This window comes from Kryptolebias marmoratus, linkage group LG22 (assembly GCF_001649575.2).
Source record: "Kryptolebias marmoratus isolate JLee-2015 linkage group LG22, ASM164957v2, whole genome shotgun sequence".
Lineage (NCBI taxonomy): Eukaryota > Metazoa > Chordata > Actinopteri > Cyprinodontiformes > Rivulidae > Kryptolebias > Kryptolebias marmoratus.
The window spans coordinates 17,756,576-17,777,817 of record NC_051451.1 but is presented as its reverse complement, the minus strand read 5'-3'; the positions used below and the strand labels follow the sequence as shown (position 1 = coordinate 17,777,817).

Sequence of the window (21,242 nt, the reverse complement as noted above, 5' to 3'; positions counted from 1 at the left end):
CAACTACCAGAAAGAACTGTTACAAGGCAAATTGGTAAAAAAGAACCCTTAACTTAGAGGAAAATGAATAAATAAATTACTGGGTTATAACATTTCTGAATGTCTATAGTATAAAGCAATCAGTAAACAATGACAAACTATTTCAGCAACTGATTGTTTTGGCAGCTAAATTTTACAAGCATCCTTTATGTCACAGGAAACAGAAACTGACGCCTACCAGTGATGATGTGTGGTACTGAAACAAGGACACATCCTCTGCATTAAGTGATGCTTGGATCAGCAGATGTGTTTGTTTCTGAAATGAACTCTTTCATGTAACTCACTTTAGTTGCGGACGAAAGTGAGGCGCCGTTCTCCAGCAGCATGGCAGCAACATCTTGATGTCCTTCGCGGGCGGCCAGATGTAGCGGCGTGTAACCTGAAGTTGTGGCAGCGTTGGCGGAGGCGCCACACTGCAGCAGCTGCTGGACGATGTCTACTTTCCCCAGTCGGCTGGAGATGTGCAACGCTGTCTGGTCGTCCTGCAGGGAGTGAAGAGGCAACTCTCATGATACAGTTTCTGCTTTCCCCCCGGCCCAGTGACCGACAGTGAAGCTCACTGCTCCGACCTTGGACTTGGTGTCGACCTTGGCTCCGTTTTTCAGCAGGTATCGGACTACGTCTGCTTGGCCTGCCCTGGCTGCCATGTGGAGAGCTGTCTCCCCTCGCTGGAGGACACAAAGAAACACGAGTTAGACCTGAACAGAAATAGACATCTAAAAAAATAAAAGAAATCGTAACTTGTAGGAGAGCATAATTTATAATCCACTCACAACGTTGGTGGTGTTGGGCGATGCTCCATGCCGCGTCAGAGCATGAACAATGTTGTCATGCCCCATAAAGGCTGCCACATGGATGGGCGTTAGGCCAGACTGTAGAGAAACAACATGAAACATTTTGGTTTTGCTTCTGAATTGACATAAACTCCAAACGAAGACGAGGCCCACTCAGAAGATAATAAAGCTTCTGTTTGGAGAGAAAGTAGAGTTTGGTGTGGTTACCTCAGTGACAGCTTGGATAGAGGCTCCGTGTTTAAGCAAAAGCTCCATCACTTTCACTCTGTTCTTCTTGCAGGCGATGTGAAGCGGAGTGAAACCATTCTGCACACAGAAAGAAGAAAGAAAAAGAAGAAGGTGAATGCCATTAACTTCCAGTACGAGACAAACTCCCCACAGTCATAAAACCTTAACGTGTTATGTGCACTGGCAGACAAGGGAGCCAAATGATCATTTAGAAGTAAATGTGTGACCAAGAAAAGAAAAGAAAAAAAAAAGTTTAAATAAATATTTGTGCAAACTAACACAGAATCTAGAATTTTATCTGTGTCAGCTTTAGCTCTTTAAATGTTAATAATTCAACACCTGAACCACCCTGATTTACCCTTGTTCTGTAGTTTCTCTGACAAAATCCTTGTTTTTTTTCTCTCTTACACACAAAGAATGTTTTATTTTTTTGCCACTTCCATGAGAATTTTCAGCATTTCAGCTACTTTCTATTTCTTATTCAGTCATTATATCAGAGAAATGAGAGTGAGTTTAATTTTTGGTAAAATATTAATCTAATGTGTTTACGTAGTTTTCCACTATAGTTATGTCACTTTTTTACCCTGTGTCCCCTCTTTTATCCGTACCAGGGCCTTTGCATTCGGGTTGGCCTTCTTGTCCACAATGAGCTTGGCCACCTTGTAGTGCCCACAGTGTGCAGCGACGTGCAGAGCTGTCAGGTAGTCGTTGGTGACGTCGTCCACCGGCACGTCGTGCTGGAGCAGGAGCTGGACGCAGTTCAGGTGGTCCCCCTGAGTGGCCATGTGCAGCGGCGACAGGCCGTTCTACAAAAGATGGTGGAGAGAGGGAAAGAAAAGGAAAGAGAAGGAGAGAGAGAGAGAGACAGACAAAGAGAGACAAACACACGCAGACGGACACATAGACAGGTGGACAGACAGACATGGTGAGTTAGGACGTGGCCCATATGCTGCACAGAAAAACTGCGAAGGAAGTTGCTGTTACAGAAGCATTGTTATAACGAGGTCATTACAACAATGTCTATGGTGTTACACTGGTTGTCCTGTGTGGTCAAACTGCAGGGCTACGCAGCGAAGACGGGCTGTTCTGGAGAGGTCGCACAGACGTTATGGAGACAATGCGACAACACTACAGCAACAACAGATCTGCTATCTGACCCAGTAACAGGTTTTAGATCACGTTGAGTGATTAGAAGAACTGATTCAAACAAACGTATTATAGTGTCTTTAACAAAGTGTACAATGCCTTAACAACTATATGCTCTATTTGAGTTTTCCCACTAAGATCCAGAGAGACATGGGATGTGATGTGAGTCTCTAAGATTTAACATCCTTGTAGCTACCTTGGTCTTGGACAGGATAGGAGCTCCTCGGTCCAGCAGGATTTCTACCACCTGTTCGTGCCCGCTCCTCGCACCACAGTGAAGAGGTGTCAAACCATCCTAAACACAAAAAGACCAGGAGAAACTTTGATGAAACATGTGGGATTCACACATCTTCGTCCCTGCCTTTCATAAAAGCCAACAAGATGCTGCACCAAACCACCAAGGTCACAATGCACCATTTTGAGATGCATGTTATTTCAACTGTCTAAAAATCCTGTCTAAAACAATGGAAAGCTAGGTTTAAAATGCCCTAACATCTAACATAAACATGCTTAAATTCTGACAGTCATACTTTACTGTGAGGAGAATTCCATCTATAGTCTCACCTTGGTCTTTGCATCAATCTTGGCCCCTCTGTCCAGCAGCAACTTTACCATATTGCTGTTGCCCCTTTTTGCTGCCACGTGAAGCGGTGTGATGTCATTCTAAAATAAAAACAGTAAATTTAGGTCTGCATTTCACTGTAAATGTGTTGGATTATCATTAACAAAAAATACATTTAGTTACGAGATCTTTAATTAGCTTTGAAAAAGCTAATCTTGTAAAATCTTTCTTTTTTTTTTTTTTTTTACTAAGCAAATGTCTGAAAAGCTTTTTCTTTGTGTAAATCCAGCTACCCCAGCTGCTTTGGCCTGTAATCAGTGCCAAAAAGGAGCACACTGTTCCACACAACAATAATTAAGTCTGGTAACTTGGGTTAGGCAACATCTAATATAGAAACACATTTAATGGTATTCACCCTCCAATTACAGTGTTATTGTGGTAAATAACCAGCTGTTTGGACAATTAAATGAACTGGTAATAGTAGTCTCTCCTGGTTAATTAAGCAGCTTAAATGCACACACAGTGAGACCCTGACAGTGACGGAAATTAACTGCACCCACTTATTTAAGATACTGTACTTTAACTACAGTTATAAAGTACTTGCATTGTACTTGATTGTTTTTGTTTTTAACTTTATGCCTTTACTCTGTTATATTTCAAAGAAAAACTATTGTACTTTCTGCTCTTTTGTAATTAATTAAAAGCTTTAAGTACAATTTCAGGGTGGTTTTGAGAAGAACATTGTAAAAAATACATAATTCAACCAGTTAAAACAAGCAAAAAAAAGTGATTTAGAACATTTTTAGCTTCTAATAACTTCATAAGGCAAGTTTTATTTGAACGCTGCATTTAAAATTTCTAAAAATTGAAGTCTTATTCTCTAATTGGCTCCATGAATCCATTATGTCTTCAAAATTCAAAAATAAAAGAAAAAGGATACAAACAAAACAGTGTTCTGCATCAGAATACATATAAATTACATAAATCTTAAAATATGTTTTTATGCCTTAAAAAATAAGCACAAAAAGCTGCAACTTTTTGCCATGCTACCATGGTTCAGGAATTATAATCTAATTATTTCATCAAATATTTTCCATCAAGCTAGTCGCTTCACTTTGGTACTGAAATGACCTGTAGCTGCCCATAAATTCACTTTGTTGTGAAGGATGCATACCCTGCAGCACAAAATAAAATCTGCAACCAACTAATTAAACGTAGTTCTACCACTAAACTATGGTACCTCAGAAAAATGCTAAAATTAAAACAATTAAAAGAGATTATTGTGCACAAAGAAGGGCAAGAAGGGTGTTTTTAGACATCATTTATTCAAAGCTTTTATCATGAGAATGAGGTTTTTTATTATGTAATCCCCAACTAATGAGAGTTAAATTATAAGAAGACACAGTTTAATGACTCATTATTGTTCAGGTGTCTCATCCACTCACACTTATGATTCTGCCATGAATAAAAACGTAAAATGTTTAGGTTGTAAATTGTAATTTCAGTTTGTGTTTTATTAATGAGTTTCATTTGCAGATTATTGGCTAGTAATAACAAATTTGGATAGAAATTAAACTCATTCTATAACCCATTTAATTTGCTCAGTCTTCAGCTGCCTGCAGTTCTCCTACCAGACAGCAGAGGGCGCAGTAAACTCACCCGAGCCATGAAGTCCACAGCAGCCCCTCGGTTCAGCAATAATGTGGCCACGTTAATATTTCCATAATGAGCTGCGATGTGGAGGGGGGTGAAACCGCTCTGACGATTGGAGAAATTCAACAAAACACACACGTAATTGGACAAACACACACATTATATTAGAATAAAGCAAACGTATTCCTGAGAAATCATTAACTTCAGGGTCTTCAGCTGTCTACAGGCAGACAAACACATAGGACACAATCTATAGTTCAATGACACAAACACTTAACCTTTTCATTTATACAGAAATGTTTTTTCTGAAGCATTACACATGGGGCCAACTAAACCCTTTTTGTTTAGTTTTTTTTAAAGGAACAGTGCACACTAATTTATGTGAGTACTTCAGTCCATCCAGAAGTGCTAAATTTAGTCATATAAACTGTTTTTATTAGCAGTACCTGGAACTGAAGGTATAAATTTTAAAGTGGGTCTCTAAATGTTTTTATAACACTGAATAAAAGTCCTCATTGATTCAACATATTGAGCAAAGTGGGGTGTAATTAAAAAAAAAAAAGATTTGAAAATGAATCCATTTTACAAAGTTTAAACACTATGACACAATTTTTATATTTTAGAATTCGATTAAAAAAAAAAAGTAAATTTAATTATTTAATAAATGAAAAAGCTCTCCTGGACTATTCAGAAACAGATGTGAAAGCAACAAAGGGACACTGGAAACAATTTCTCCATTTACTGAGTGAATCTTACGGGAAGTTTTTCAACTGCTTGTATCCTATTTTCCTATCATCAAACAAATCAAATAGGAAGCAGAAGCTTTTGGCATTTGCATGCATAATACTAACATTAAAACTATGATCAAGTCTAAATCATAATAAAATTATAAAATAACGAAAATTTAATTGTAAAATTAGCACTTGAGCTCAAAATCTTAAGCTAATCCACTTTTTTTCCCCAACCTCAATAACCTTTCTCCATCTTCTATTTGTGCAGTATGCAAATTTGTTTACCACAATGCACAAGCCTCAGCTCAACAAAGCCATTTTTAGGTGAATCATACCAGATGACTGTCAAGCCTGCCAAAGCCAGAAGCAAAGCCAACCAAAACAGGCTCACGCAGAAGGTGGCCACCTGGCTTTGGTGTGACGAAGTGGCCCTCATTTCCACACAAACAGTGTCTTTGTTAGCTTTGGTCCCATGCAAAATGCTTTAGGTGTGAGAATTTTGGATTAGAAATATTAAAAAATCCATAAAGGGGTAACTAGTTTTACAAAATGCTTGTTGCTATGAAGCAGCATGTTTTAACAGCTTTAAAGGGGGAGTTGATTGTCATGCAGGTTATCAAACAAACTGCTGCTCTTCAGTGGATGATAACCACTCTTCATGCGATCACTGGTTATCATGTTGGTCAGTTTCATGGACAGACTGTGTCAGGACACATTGAGAGGACAATTTGTCAACAGTCACAAATAATTTTTCGAAAACATAAATCAACTTTGAACAGGTTTGGACACCATGAAACCATCTGAATCAAGGAAAACCTTGATACCCAAGCCCCTAGCTCCAGTTTTACTCGGTCAGTATTAGTGAAACATGCGCTATTGTTTTGATTTTAAGAGTATTTACTATGAAGCAATGAAGAGGAAGAAGAAGGACTGAGTTATAATGAGAAAGGGCTGCAAAAACACTACTACATCCAGTCAGGGGCACTGAAGTGAGTGTTGTTGTTTTCGGTTTTCATGAGCTGCGATGAGGAGACTACAGAATGTACAGATGTAAGTGTACCTCTGTTGTTCTATTCACCATCATCTACAGAGTCAGCCAAAAGAGGAGAGAACGGGCAGTTAGTGAGAAAAAAAGCGAAAAAAAAACAAAAAAGGTATTTAATTGTAAGAAAAGAGGAGGAGCAGAGAGGAATGACGGATGTCAGTGTGAAAGAATTTAGCAAAAACTGCTGTTGCATAAGATAATAAATAATAATAATAATAAAAAAGTTCAAGATTGATCTTCAAATCTGGTCCAGTACAGTCACACTGCGCACAAACAAAATCTGGAGCCAGTATATTCATAATGAGTAAATATACTAAAAATATACTTTTGGTCCTTTCTCCTTTCTGCAAGATTAGAGCCAGTTTTAACAAGAAAGAAAGTAAACAAGTAACCAAAACAGGTGCAGAAACACGCAAAGTCATCTGTATTCAAAGAAGCTAAGAACAGAATTTAAACAGAGTGGCCAATGGACGGACCACCTTCCCAGCTGGACGTCTGCAGTGCTCACCTTGGACTCAACATCAGCGTTGTGATCGTTCTGCAGGAGCAGGGCCGCGGCCTTAGTGTCGTCCTTGCGAGCAGCGATGTGCAGGGCAGGCAGACGCACCTTGCCCTTTGTATCGTTCTCCAGTAGCAGGGAGACCACCTGGTCATGGCCCTGCTGGAGGGCCACCGCCAGAGGGGTGAAACCATCCTGTGTACGAGGGGAGAGAGGATTCATGAACGGTGAATGTGGAGCGTAATAAATCATCGATGGTTGAACGGAAATAGGAACGCAGATGTGACTGAGTGGTGGAAAGTTAGGAGCAAGTTGTGTGGAAATGGTACCCATACATTGTATGTTTTATCCTGTTTGTGGCAGGCCTTTAGAAAACTATACAAAGTTATTTTACGGGAAAACAAAGTTCAGGTTGTTCCCTTTTCTTATAAAGTACTGTGCAAAAGTTGTGAACCCCTTTAACTTCTTTATTCATTGCTTTTAAGGAACAAGACTTTCTTGTAATTTTATAAAGAGGTCTTGATCGATTGCTCTTCAGACTTTTTGAAGGTCTTCTGCATATTTCTATTTTTTTTGTTTAATAACTGACCTTGACAGCATATTGTACAGTATGTGCTTAAAAACAGGAACGTGAACAAGTAATGGACAAAAGAAAAAAAATGCCAGGACTAAAGAACTACTCCAGCAGATGAACAGCACATGAAAGTCATGTCTTTAAGAAATAATTATAATAAAAAACGCCCAGCAAAGACTTGATGCAATACCTAGGAGATGCATCATTCTTCAGTTTATCAAGTGTTCAGCTAACAGCCCTTTGGAAATGTTGAATTTACTATTTATGTGTCAAACTGTTATTTTGATGTTTTTCATAGATTCAGTTAAAGAAATAAAAATACATCCAGTGTTTGTGACAGACTACTGGTAACAAAGTGCCAGAAACCCCCCCCCCCCCAAAACAATTTAAAGCTATGCCTGAACGATTTATCGGTCAGAATTAAATGACTCAACAGCAAAACATTCAACTGAAAATGATCTGGTATTAAAAATGAGTAAGAAAAAGCAACCAAAATCCAAAGAAAATATTTATATATCTGTATAAAAAAACCCTTTCGAAATCTTAAAAAGCTTTAGATCAAAATCACTTTAAATGGTTACAAGAATGTCTGGGTTTTTGGACCGTCTGTCATACAAGGAAACGAGGAATGACTCAAGACTTATGCACAGCACTGTAAATCCTCTTCATAGTGTGCGAGGAGAACCTGACTGTGTGTATAATAGTTCTAAGTAAAAATGGTTTGTTTTGTAGTATAAAAGCTGTAAAAAGACATAAATATTACGTAACTCAAGAATATGACTATCTGGAATCAAATGTACTTAATCCCAATGAGAAATTACCTAACAATTAAATAACCTAGACCATTTCTGCATTTGTCCAGTTGCACATGTGTTGTATTATCACATAATATTAGGTGAGTCTCAATTTCTGCCCTGAACTGTGTATATATATGCAAGATAAATACACCAGGAAGGGGCATCCCATGTTCTAGCATGTAACCCACAGATGTAAACCAGTGAACTGTAGCCTGGTTTGGGTTCTGCATTAGCCCCATCAGCTATCTGTCAGCGTTTGTACACATGTTCATGCGTGCGGTGACTGGCAAGCATGCAAGTGTATGAGTTCCACAGATTGAGCAGCGTAAATCACAGCGGCAACGACGGCGGAGAAGGAGGCAGCGAGCGGAGCGGACCTCATCTGTGACCAACTCAAGGTCACTCTGCCTCCACCAACACACACAAACCAATCAATGAGGCTCTGCCTAGGCCCTCATGAGGAGACGGAGAGGGGAGGGAGGAGGAGAAAGGGAAAGGCAGAGTGACAATGTGAGACAGAGAGAATGAGGCAAAAGACAGTGACAGGACAAGAGGACAGAGAGATGAGGACACAGGCAGGTGCAGAGTGAGTAAAAGTGGGGGATGGGGGATTAAAAGGAAGAAGGGAAGGAAACAAAGGAGAAGAGGAGATGAACGTGGTTAGTACTGATGTAGAAACACACATGACTGAGGCGTATGCATGGAGATTTTACTGTGGCTACAGAGTGGTGGACACATGGCTACCTCATATACACATCCATATGACAGGAAGGATGTGCACACACGTACTCTACCTCTGTGGCGATGCTCTGGCTGGCGTTGTTCTCCAGAAGGAACCGAACAACCTCCAGGTGATTTTCCTGGGCTGCCATGTACAAAGGAGTGAAGCCATTCTGCACAGAGTAAGGTCCAAAACACACACAAGTATAAACAAAACTCATTGTTACTCACATCGTTTCATTGTTGTCAGTTCTTTAAGCTTGGTAAATCAGAGGATGGGCAACTTTAACTTGTATTTTGCAAATAATCTACACAATAAATGATCACTCAGCACACAGCTTTAGAAAAGAAAATAACAAAGCAGTAGCAGTTTCTTTTGTCTTTTTGTTTTATTGGTTTCTAAAATGCATTTGTGCATTTGATTTAGTTTTAGAATTTCCTGAAAAGTTGCAAGCTGTTTTGAGCTCTTTAAATAACCCAAGGAAAAGACGACACCAGAAATCTTCCCTCCCATCTCGATCTGATAGAGTTAAACGTAGAAGGCACAGACAGCAGTTTCCAAGAGAGGCCTAGTTGGAACAGTGCCAGAGAAGATGTTTCCGTGAAGTGATTCCCTCAATGTCACTGACTTCCTGATAGACTATCATTCTAATAAATGTGTGCATCACAGGAGTGCAATTACTCTGTTGCGTTTGCCTCAAGTCCTAAAGGCAGACCAGCAGGTGCCGTTTTGACTTTGGGTCCATGTATGTGCGTGCGTGTACTGAGTGTGTCCCACCTGTGATTGTGCGTTGACATTGGCTCCATTAGTAACCAGCTCTTTGACGACTTCCGCCTGGCCGGCCAGGGAGGCTATGTGCAGGGCAGTGTTTCCTTTCTGGATTACACAGAACAACCGAAATAATGAATGCTAAGCTCTGTCCCACCTGTTCCAACTTATTACTTGGATTGTGTGTGTGACTTTTTGCCTCTGCAGCCTGTATATAAATATATATCCTGTCAGTAGTGAATCCCGTCACAGACCACATGATAACTGCTTTGGCTCTGGTATCCCTCTGCCTTCACTGCCAACAATGTGTCACTTCCGATCCTTGCGTCCCACAAATAAATGAGCCTCCGTTCTAAAATAAAACTACAGGAGTTTTTTTTTTGTGAACCTGTATGGGTCAGTGTGAAGGCAGAACTGACTCTCAGGCTGCCCTCTGGCTGAATGTTATAGAGATATGTGTCGGGATCTGTGTTATTTTTATTTTTATTTTTTTGTAGTTTTAGTAGTTTTCTCCCTGTGTTCCCAGTCTTTCAGTTCTCTGCTACTCTGCTCATGCCCCACCCACTTTCACCTGCTCCCATTTGCCTTTTGCCCAGGTGTCTTCAGTTTGTTCATTAGTTCTAGTCCTTATATACTCTCTGTTCCTGTTGTTGTGGTGTTGATTGTCTTCTGTCTGCTTCTAGGTTCTGTCTGTAATCCCAAGAGTTTGTCCAAGGCCTCCCAGAAGTCTACCTGTGTTTGATTATTTATAGTTTGCTGCCACATCAGCATTTTTTCCCTTAAGTTTATTCAAAGGCTCCTTGTGTCGCTGGATCTTTAAAAAAAAAACACTCCAAAATGTGACAAATGCTAATGAAATCTACATGTAAATTTACATTTTTGCAAATTGTAAAATTTAGAAGGAGCCAAAAACAAACAACAAGAAGACAAGTCCTCCAGTTTTCAGACATTTAACTACAAAATCAATGGTGTTGGTGGTTAGCTGCTAAATCAAGGTTTTCCTCACAATGTTTTCACTAACTGCTTAAAATAAAGATGTCTGGTAACATTAAAATGCAGTCAATAACTCAAAGGAATCCCTCAGCATCCTCAGGGTCACAAGGCAGAGAGGTTCTAATTGGGGAGAGTTTTCCCTTAATCTTAAATATTTTATTCTGTTTTTGTGTTTATGTCAGCACCAGGCGTGTGGCCCAGGGCTGAGAGGCTGAGCCAGGCGACTAAATTAGAGTGAAAGCCTTCAAGGTACAGATATGAATAACGTTTTAAATGGTTCTGCTGCTCAAGTTTTTTTTTAGCATTATAATATATCAATCTGTCCCTGTGAGGGGCCTTTCTTTTATAAAATATCCTCTTGTAGTAAATTTAGCCTGCCATGTACATTTCATAGATTTCAAATCATTGGATTGCACTGAACACATTTTACTTTCCCATGATAATATATTTAACCATTTGCAAAAACAATCCCTAAAGGCATTCATTAATTATCCACCCCTTATTAAACCCGAACAGAGGCTGCACACTTTTATGGCGTGGTCCTGCTGCAGCTGCATACTTCTAAATCCTACACAGCAGCCATCTTTTGTCCTGAATCTAAATATAGTCTTTAGGAACATCAGTAGGGCTGTGATTAGGTGTGTCTTACCTTTGTGGCTGCATCCACAGTGGCTTCGAGCTTCAGCAACTCAGCAACAACCTCTACATGCCCCTCTTTGGAGGCCAGATGAAGAGCGTTCAGGCCATTCTGGGGAGGGAATTTAGTTTGATAAGTTACAACAGCTACAATACAAATATATGCAATTAAATCTAGAATAAGTCCTTTTTCCAAGGAGAGCAGACACTTGCTTAAAAATTACCGCTTTGTGGTGAGTTTTACTAAACTTACTTGATTACAAATATTAATCTCAACTCCAGACTTGAGGTAGTCAAGGACTTTTTCAAGGTTCCCTGCACGGGCAGCTCGCAGGTAACTGGCATTACCATCAGACTAAAGAGGAAAAAGAGAATAAAGTAAAACAGATAGAGGAGAGGGAAACAAAAAGGAGGAAAAAAAAGATGTCATTTGAGCTAAAGATCAAGCTGTCTCTGTTACATGTAGGCACGCAGGGGGACAAAAGTATTACTGTACCAGGTAGAACTCTGTCATAATTTCTCAAACGCCTAAAAACATCTTGGTGAGGAAATCAAAGCCAGTATCGTGTCATGTAAAAAAACAATCCGATTGTCATATAAAAAACAATCCAGATAAATCCACAGCTGTTAAGAGGGACAAAAAGTCCTCAAGCTAGAAGCTCCAAAACACATCATCCCAATGACAAGCCCAACAATTCTCCTCCAGCATCCATCAGATCCCACACGTCTGTTATTTCAGCTTTGTCAAATCCAAATGTCTCCTATTCCCCGGTGCAGGAAGTTCAGCGAGCGGGTGGTCCTCACAGCTGCCACAGAGCCCTCCTCTTTTCCACAGAGGTCTCTGCTGCAGCCACCAGTGAAAACAGTCTGTGAGAGAACGTTCCTGTGCTAAGAGAGAAGCAATGTACCTTCTCTTCTGCTCGGCTGTCCTTTATTCCACTACAGAAATAGAGCTTTGCACACCAAAATAAAAAGTGATGAGGTAAGCATGTTTTCACCCCGTTACAAATGTTGGAGCATGAGAGGAGGAGGAGAAAGGAGGAGGAAGAGGCTAAACGAAGGATGAGAGTAGAAAAGACAAGAACAGGGAGAAAGCTAAAAGGGTAAAACGATGACATGGAGGTTGTGTGTTTTTTTTTTTCTGTGTTTATTTTTGTTCTTTGGACAATAAATTTGACATAAAATGACACTCAGCAAACTCAGCATATTTATTTGACTTCCTTCTTTGTGCCTTAAGGTGCATTTTGAAACTGGAGATCAGGAGGGAGGGAAACTGTGATAAGCTGTCTCATAACAGAAGTCCCAAGCCCACATTCCTCTGAAATATCAAAATCCCAGACCTGCTAAATTTAGCCTTGCACCCAGATACACTCAGCAGGACTAAACGACCCGATTGGTCTGATCCAAAGTTGTTCTCCCCATCCGCCATGTCTGTCCTGAAATAACTCTGGCCCAACCCCAAAATGTGACTAAACAAGTCATCCAGCAGCAGATTGTTCCGATGATAATCTGTAAATAAAAGTGCAAGAGGTAAATATTCGTCTCTTTGTTCATGCAGGCATGTGCAAACAAACAAATTAATAGCAAATGAAGCCATGTTAACTGGAAACCCAGTCATTTCCTGATTACAAGAAACCATTAGGCTTATTCTCATATCTTTATGGCCAATCAGCTCATATCTAGGCATGTCTTCCCCCTCTTTCCATGTCCTCAACTCTCACTGGACTGTCTGATAGCACTGAACCGCTAATGATATTTCTGCTCTTGTGGACATGAGAAAAGTCTGAGACCATGAAAGACAGAGACCAAACCGACAGGCCCTCCAAACAAAAGGAAAAAAATAAAATAAAAATAAAACAACAGTTACAGAAAATGCTCATCCATTAATATTAATGTCATGAAATAATCAATATACCCACAGTAAAACTTTTAAGGCTAAGAGTTTAAGTGCAACTGAGGACCTGCTAATAACAAATGCAGACACCAAACGTGTAGGTTTTCTGATCCCCAGAGCAAATTAGAAACTGTGTGAACAATATAGGAAGAAGTTCCGCAGAAAAAGTCCAAATTTGAAACAGAGTCATATTTAGGTTTCACCTTCAGATCAGACTCTTTGAAACTGCAAAACCCGGTGAAAGCCTTGAATAAAGAACTCTTAAAGTGTCTTTCTAGTTCTAATACTTGTCATATTTCTGAGATTGTCACTTGTTTGTAATAGTCTTTTAAATATAATTCTATGTTCTTTGCTTCTCCATATATGTCTTATCCATATCCCTGCGCTTCCCGATTTCTCCCTTAATGCTTGTAATGAAGGCATGAGACCAACTTGTCCGTCCTTTGATTCAGGTTCGATCTACATCCAACATGAGGGTTCTTGGAGTCTTTGTGAATTATTACAAACGACAGGACGCGAAGCAGGGGGACATCATTAAGCCTCAACAGATCAAATGTCAAAAAAATGGGGCCTTTTAAAATGAGGTTAAGCTTGATGGGAAATATTAATGTTAGATAGGGGGGTGAGGGAAAAAGAGACAAATCTGACTCAAGTAAAAACTAAAAAAGCTCAAAATCACAATCCTAAAAATCAATAAACATTGCTAATTTATGAGTAAGACAAAGCTGTATCACAATTTATTACCATAAAAAAATAAACAGGTCTTCACTATCAGGTTTCTTTTCAACAGTAAAGTGCCAGTTTTCGGCATTTTTAGGAAAGAACAACATATTTGATTCATACTTAACATTTGAATGATTACTGCTCATTAAACTTGGCAAAAATTAAATATAAAATAACAAAAGATGTGTTTCAATGAGGGAACATTTAGGTATTTTTTCCTTTTTTCATGTTTGACTGCCAGCGCCTTCCAATGTTCAGTTCCATGTAAGTTTTAAATATGTGAAATATTTTGATTTCTTGTTTTTTCACTGAAAAAAATCTCTAGTAGATAAAAAAAAAAATTAGCTACAAGTTAGCACATTTTGGGTAATTCTTTTAGTTGAAGAGTAGTTTATGTTGATTTGGAAGTGAAAAGCAGTTGCTTTATTCAGTTTCTGCTGAAGTTGTACTTGGCACCTTTTCTCTTCTTGACATCAAGACAGAGATAGTCAGGATGGATATTTTATCTCTTTAAAGACTGATACCCCTGATGGACAGACCGATGTGATGTCAGGCTTGTACCAAAACAGAAACTTGTTGCCTATTTAGTAAAATGTTCAAACAAATCTGCACATTTTGGCCTGTTTACCTAAAAGTATGTACATGCAAACATGACAACATGTTGATGTCATTGCTGTCTGAACTGAGGGAGCTTAGAAGAGGAGAGCTGGACCAGCAGCAGCTGTATTGTTTAACTTTATCCCCTGCTCTCCTGACAGCACAAAACTCAGAGCTCCACAGATCTGACAGCACAAAGCCAGAGGCATGGAGTCATGGGCCACAACATCCAACAGAGCCAAAAAAACTTCAGCTCAGCAACTCCCATGTAACAATATTTTCCTTATTTCCAAAATGGGGAATTTCCTAAATGACTTGACCTGTATCGATATTCACAGAAGCCTGATTTCCCTATTCCTTTTAAGGCTAAATATGATGAGGCTATAAATAAAATAATACCTTCATTACTCCATTACTCTCCACATTGTGTGCTGTTTCGCTTAAAAACATCTTTCACCACATGTTCCAGGAAGCTCACGAAAAGTAGACATATGGTTCAGTGTTTCATACTTCCGACAGAAAAAGACAGGATCTGAGTGAGAAAATAAATGAATCAGTGAATGAGCAACTTCCTGCACAAGTGTTTTATGCACATGAGTGTTGTAATCATCCAATGGTTCTGACAGCAGTCCTTCCAGAAACAGCTTCACAAAAATCTCACACTACAAAGCTTCACTTAAGCATTTCCTGTCTCCCACATTTTTTAAAAATTTCTTAGTCAAATTTACAAGTTACAGCTGCTCCCGCTTCAGTGTGTTAATATTTTTGATCTGTTTAATGCACAAACTGATTTAGCTTCATTTTAAGAGTAGCTGGACAAATATGCTTTACTTACTTTTTTAGCAGAGAGTTAGATTGTAATGTTAGCCTAGCAAGAAAGCAAGAAAACACTGGTTTCATTCATTAAGAAATCTTACCCATTTCTAAAAAAAATCATACTATTCTTACATGAGAGAATGTGTTTCTTTTTGCTTTACACAAATAACAAGAATGCACATTTGGAAATTTGCAGTTGTAAAGACAATCAGGATGAAACCTTCTCACAAACATGCTTTGAGCTCTGTGCATCAGATTGCAGATCAGCTGACTTTTAATACTCAGACACACAAACAACACCAGTGCAATCCTATCGGTTTATGCTTCGCTGACTTCACAGCCTCAAAAGCCTCTTTGATATTTTTAATACGGGGCCAAACCATGAAAAATATCCGGCAAAACAACAAGACGAAAAAAAAAAAATCCAAATGTTAGAACAAATGCTGTACTCACTTGGGTTAGGGAGACTGCACCCTCTTCCACAGCCATGTTTAATTTCTTCCTCTCTTTCTTTTTCTCCTCTGAATAACGAAGAGTGAAACCTGAGCTCAGAGCGACCAAGCAGCCAAACATCCAACCAGTCATCTATTCAGTCAGTCATTTAGCTCCTCTCTCAGCCCCATAAACTTCCATCTCACTTGGAGTAAAGTGCAAGGTGCCACTGGCTCAGGTAACAGAGTAAAAAAAAAAAAAAAGAAACAGTGGGAATTCTGCTCTCCTTGTGCTGTGTGGTCGATGTACATCAGACAGAGGGGTGAAAGGAGGGTGAGGAGGTGAGTATTAGAAGGCAAATGATGAAGATGTCAGGAGGGTCGATGGGGAAAAGAGGTCTAAACAGCCTTGGAGTTGTGAGTAAACAAAGCCCTCGGCGTCTCATAGTCTTTCATGCTAAAGAAAGGACACACGCCAAATCCCCTCTGCTGCCTCGCTCCCTCCCCATCCTGCCCCTGAGTCCTTTCTTTTCCTGAAATCAGTAAACAAGGGCAAATCCCTGCCATCTTACAGAAGACAGCCAGCCAGCATCTTCAACTGAGAAGGGGGGTGAGGGAAAAGTCCCCCGACTTACCATAATAGCTGTGTCTTCTCCATCCCTCTCTGTCTCTTTCCTTTTCTTCCTCACCTTCATTTGGTCTGACTGTAGGTGGGCGGGTGGGCGGGTGGGGGATGTCAGTGTGTGATCCTGATATTCAAGGTTGGTTAGAAGGGAGAGGTGCCAAACTGAAAATAGCAGCTGAAACAAATACTTTCACTGAAACACCTCCCCTGTTAACCCACCCTCTCTCCCTCGTTCCCTCCCGCTCATTCTGTCTGCCTACATGCTGCTCTTTATTGTCACCCTACTAATCAGCTTTTATACCCCCCAAACAAAGAGCAGTGTCAGGGCTGTGAGTTTCCACCCCGTCTGGGCTCGTTCTACCTGGAATCAGTTCGATCTCTGTGCAAAAAGGATTGAGTGTGTGTGTGTGTGTGTGTGTGTCTACTGGCGGGGGGTTGGGGTGGAAATGAGCCCAGCAGAGAACAAATAATAACACCAGATGTTATTTTGTGGCCAGTGGTCCTGTAGGTGCTTTAACCGTCAATGGGGACACTCTAACATATAGGATTAGGGGCTTTTCCTTCAGTATTAGGGACACCCTCTGTCCTTCCACCTCTATGCCCTCAAGAGGCGTGCACCACCACAGTCAGCGACATGACAAGCTCACCCCCACTGTTTTTTTCAGACAAATCCTGCTCAGAGCTAAGCCTTAGCACAGCAAGATAGCATCCATATATTATCATTACTCCACTGAAAAAAATCCGCATTCAAATCTAGAGCTGATCAGTATCTGCGTGAGCCGTGGAAAAAGGACTGGTGAGTGTAAACACAGCACGCAACATAACTACTGTAACTAAGTTGGTCTTAAGTTATTACTCCTGTGGGTGGAATTCCAGCTTATCATCTATCTTGGACAAGGAGGACCACCTACAGCTTTCATTGTTCCCTGGGTTTTTATTTACACGTTTTAGAGAAGAAATGATTTTATCATAACAACACATGCAGTTCAGTCAGAACATATATATATATATATATATATGTCTAATTCAAACCACTCATATGTATGGACATTTAGTGAGACAAAAACAAAAAGATTAAAAGGACTGAAGATAAATTTTATGCTCTTGGGCTGAAAAAAAAAATATCTCCAAACTGTTTCTCAAGCGTTTTGACTCACTGCAAGGCCAACTAAAGGCTTCTCTCAAGTTGTAAAATATAAATACTCAATAAAAACTGCCTCTTGCAAAAAGAGTAATTCCACTAATAAACAATTAAAATAAAATGGCAATGTCAAACTCCCTGACACCAATCAAACTAAAATGTAAAAATAAAAAATTAGAAACCTCACCAACATGCAGTCCTGTGTCTCAGTGTTCAGTATACTGTATATATTGCAAACTTTAAAGACTTTAAATCGTGAAGGTTTATGGGATAGTTTTAGGAGAAATTCTATTACTGAACTTTCATAATTTTCCATAATTCTTCAGATAATCTGCCAGTACAAGTGGTTATAGTAAGCAATCATTATTTACAAATGGCCATTATTATTATTATTATTATTATTATTATTATTATTCAAGCCATGGAAAAGCCCTAAAGGACACTACTTATAATATTTTGACAAAACACAATAAGCACAGTTCATCAACAGAATACAAATGTTATTTTTTTGAAGGAAAACTTTCTTATTCTGCCTGAAATATCACACAAACAGAAAGACAGATCAGACAGTAACATGCGGCAGTCCATTCCTGAACCACTGCTTTCACTCCTACTTGAGTTGCACTATTTTTCCTGCGTTATCAACTTTCAAAAGGAAAGACGGAACCAGAACGAGACAGCGGGAGTCACAGCAGAGGTAGTAACAGAGAGCGGGGAGAGCTGACAGAGGGAGTGACAGATGCTCTGGACCAGAAGAGGCGAGCTCGACATGTGATTGGTAGATCACAAGCTCCTCCACGCTAATGCTGCAGTGAGCAACTCTCCGTTAAAAAAAAAAAAAAATGAAAGAAAAATAAATAAAAAACAGGGTTGCCATGGTTACAGGGGAGGGACTAGTTATGGAAAATTATCCCTCTTGGTACAGCGGTGTTAATCCCCTGCAACCACAATTGCACAGTTTATATCAATGAATTACATAAAAATAAATAAATAGACCTGAATATTTGTGTGTGTGTGTTTGTCTTTGCCTTGGTGCTTTAAATTACAACAAATGTATGCATTTAATCATTATTGTATTTGAGGCTTTAAGTTCTGAAATACATAAGGAGGGGCAAACTGAGAGGGTCCAATAATACTTCATCATGTCATTATTTATTCCTCAAAGATAACCAAAGTCTCTTCTGCATTGATGTAAATACGGTTTTAGTTCTTAAAAAGCTACTTTCCGAACACTGTAATCCCCTAAAAATGTGCTTACATTTCAAAAAGAACAGAAATGACTTTGAGCTAATACAGTTGTTGCCTCACTAACCTAATTTTTTGGAGAAAATTTGGTCTCTGTGGACTAAATGTATCACAAATATAGTCTCAGCAGGCAGATATTTGCTGCTTTTGCTGCATGAAGCTGGTTCAGGGGCAGAGCTCCTCACCTGGGACATGAAACCAGCATGAGGTGTGTGTGCGTGTGTGTGTGTGTGTGTGGTGGGGAGATGAGGAAAGGAAGTGAGCTTGGAGGGGTTCAAGGAAGGGTAAAAAGGAGAAAGAAACAGGAGAGGACTGAAAAAAATGAATAGGAAAGTAGGTGAACTATTCAGCTTCAGTGTTATGATGTACCACCATAACATTTCTACAATTTAATATCCAGCTGTTAAGTCTTTGAGCCATGAACACAGAACTAATAAATAAAAGAATATTTACAACCACAACAACATTAACTAGCATGAAAATGTACAACTGCTGACAAATGTCGTCTCGCTACAGTCTAAAACCAAAAATGCTCACACAGAAATGGGGAGAACCTGAATGTCGCATTGGATTTCATCTAACTGGCTTGTCAGCTGAACAGGTGAAATCTACACACGTATACATCACGCTGCATCAATGTCTGTCTCACCAGAATGTCACCCCAAAACAAGACCCGGAGGAACAAAGGTCAGGCAACACGATACATAGAGAGGAGGGTGCAAACTGCTAATTGGTTTGAGAGGAAAAAAAAAAATCAGAGACAGCAAACAAGAGGAAGAAAAGACTAAAGTTAAGCAAAACAAACAAAAAAAAAAAAGAGATGAATGACAAGCAGAACATTGAAGAAGGAATGAAGGAGGCACATATGGAGAAGATTCTCAGACAAATCAACTTATCAGAAAGTTTGCTTAAACCCAACATAAAGCCTTCATCCTCTGCGCTCATCATCATCTGTAGCCTCGGGTCAGATTCTGTTCGACAGTCAAACACTGGACTCTGGTGGACAGTCTCCTGCATCACAACAGTAACACAGAGCAGGTCTCACAGAGGCGTTCACAGCTGGTGAGGTCTTTGAGACCAAAACAAGCTGATGATCTCATTCTTCTGGGTAAAAATTTTTTTTTCGGACAGCTCTTAGCTTTTGAATCACTTTTATCCATTGTTTAATATCAAAACATAAATGAAAATGTTAAATTAGGTTTTGAGTTAATTTAAAATCCTCTTAAATATGTTTTCATCATTCATTTAAACCTGGTTTGGTGTCCTGCCCTTTATACTTTATACTTTTTTTCACTTCAAGATGACAAAAGTGTACTACCTTGATTTTTTGAGAACAATAAGACTTCTCATTTAAAATACAAAATGAGAAAAGCCAGTTTTCTACATAGTAAAAGTACACATTGAACTAAAAGACTCACATACACAACTTGTTTTACAAACAGACAGCAGATACAGTAAAATGTATATATATGTAATTTTATTTTTCTTGTAAATTATTTTTCAGTTATTTTTTTGTTGTAATTAGAATAGTTATTTGAGAAGAACAGCTACATATTATCTTTCTTTTACTGTATTTTGTTTCTTTTCTGTTGTCTCAATAAAGCAGGGAACAGGATGGATCCGTAAATACAGCAGGCATGATTGAACCATCAGCTGCAGACGTCCATTACTGATGAGTTTTACACTTTTTCTGTTAGGAGAACTCCCATTATTTATTGTTAAGAAGACATTGTTTGTGTTTTCCTTCACTAAATAATCTCTACAATCTTTCCACCATGAGCTGCAGGAGGTGTGCACCATTCAGACAGAGTGAAAGATTGTCTCTTTATCTAACTTCAAAACTCAACAAGGCATGGTAATTAAAGTCAGAATCACTTTTTAAAACATTCTAGGTATTTTAAACCACTGTTTTTTTCCACAATGAATGCCTGCTGGTGTGCTGAAACCTTTTTCCTCTCTGTTATTCTCACTTCAGTCAGCAGCACTTGAGGTCACATGGAAAAGAGTGTTTCTGGATGTTCCTTTCAAGAAATATGCTTAAACTAAAAAGGTAACTGTTAGCTAACATTTTAATAATGTCTGAGTAGAGTGGAGAAAAAAAAAGGAAAAGAGATTTGGATCCCATTCAGGACATGTGCTGATGATGTCTTTAAACTGAGAGAGCCTAACAGAGCAGATACAGAAATCCCCCAGATGAATTATTGAAGTCTTGCAGACTGAAAGTCACATAAACACAAGTCTTTCCGAGGCAGAAACAGTGTCATAAACCTTCAGCTGAATATTTACTAGCAGCAAGAAGCCAAATACAAAAAGCATGCATTTACAGTCTGTCAATAATAAAACAAAATCTGTTGTGAATGCCTTTTCTGAGGATTCCACCAGAGCATTTTATTAGCTCATAAAGCCATCTATAAAACAGGAGGAGTAAAAAAAAAAAAAAAAGTCTGTTATTTTGGCTTGTGTTGCACATTTAAATGAAGCAAAGAGCGCTGAAACTGTTTTCGCCTGATCTTTGGCAGGCAGAGAGCACCAGACGAGAGAAGACTGCGAGCCATCTGTCCCCTCTGAGCCCCCCCCCCCCCCC

The 21,242-nt window shown here is 39.3% G+C and overlaps 1 protein-coding gene across 25 annotated transcripts in view; it reads right to left on the bottom strand.

Moving 5' to 3' along the window:
- LOC108243499 (ankyrin-3) overlaps positions 1–21,242 on the bottom strand; it is a 110,513-nt gene that overhangs the window by 43,001 nt on the left and 46,270 nt on the right. For 7 of the 25 annotated variants that reach the window (XM_037973509.1, XM_025008301.2, XM_037973507.1 and 4 more), the window contains exons 1-14: positions 15,670–15,867; positions 11,440–11,541; positions 11,200–11,298; positions 9,567–9,665; positions 8,863–8,961; positions 6,707–6,892; positions 4,429–4,527; positions 2,772–2,870; positions 2,404–2,502; positions 1,670–1,867; positions 1,041–1,139; positions 813–911; positions 609–707; positions 324–521 (exon numbers count right to left, since the gene is read on the bottom strand). In XM_037973509.1, coding sequence (XP_037829437.1) covers positions 324–521; positions 609–707; positions 813–911; positions 1,041–1,139; positions 1,670–1,867; positions 2,404–2,502; positions 2,772–2,870; positions 4,429–4,527; positions 6,707–6,892; positions 8,863–8,961; positions 9,567–9,665; positions 11,200–11,298; positions 11,440–11,541; positions 15,670–15,801 — 1,707 coding nt within the window. In that variant the 5' untranslated portion in view covers positions 15,802–15,867. Of the gene's footprint in view, positions 1–323; positions 522–608; positions 708–812; positions 912–1,040; positions 1,140–1,669; positions 1,868–2,403; positions 2,503–2,771; positions 2,871–4,428; positions 4,528–6,706; positions 6,893–8,862; positions 8,962–9,566; positions 9,666–11,199; positions 11,299–11,439; positions 11,542–11,682; positions 11,915–15,669; positions 15,871–16,282; positions 16,390–21,242 lie in introns of those variants that run through there. The other 18 variants (XM_037973518.1, XM_037973520.1, XM_037973519.1 and 15 more) reach the window with 12 other exon arrangements.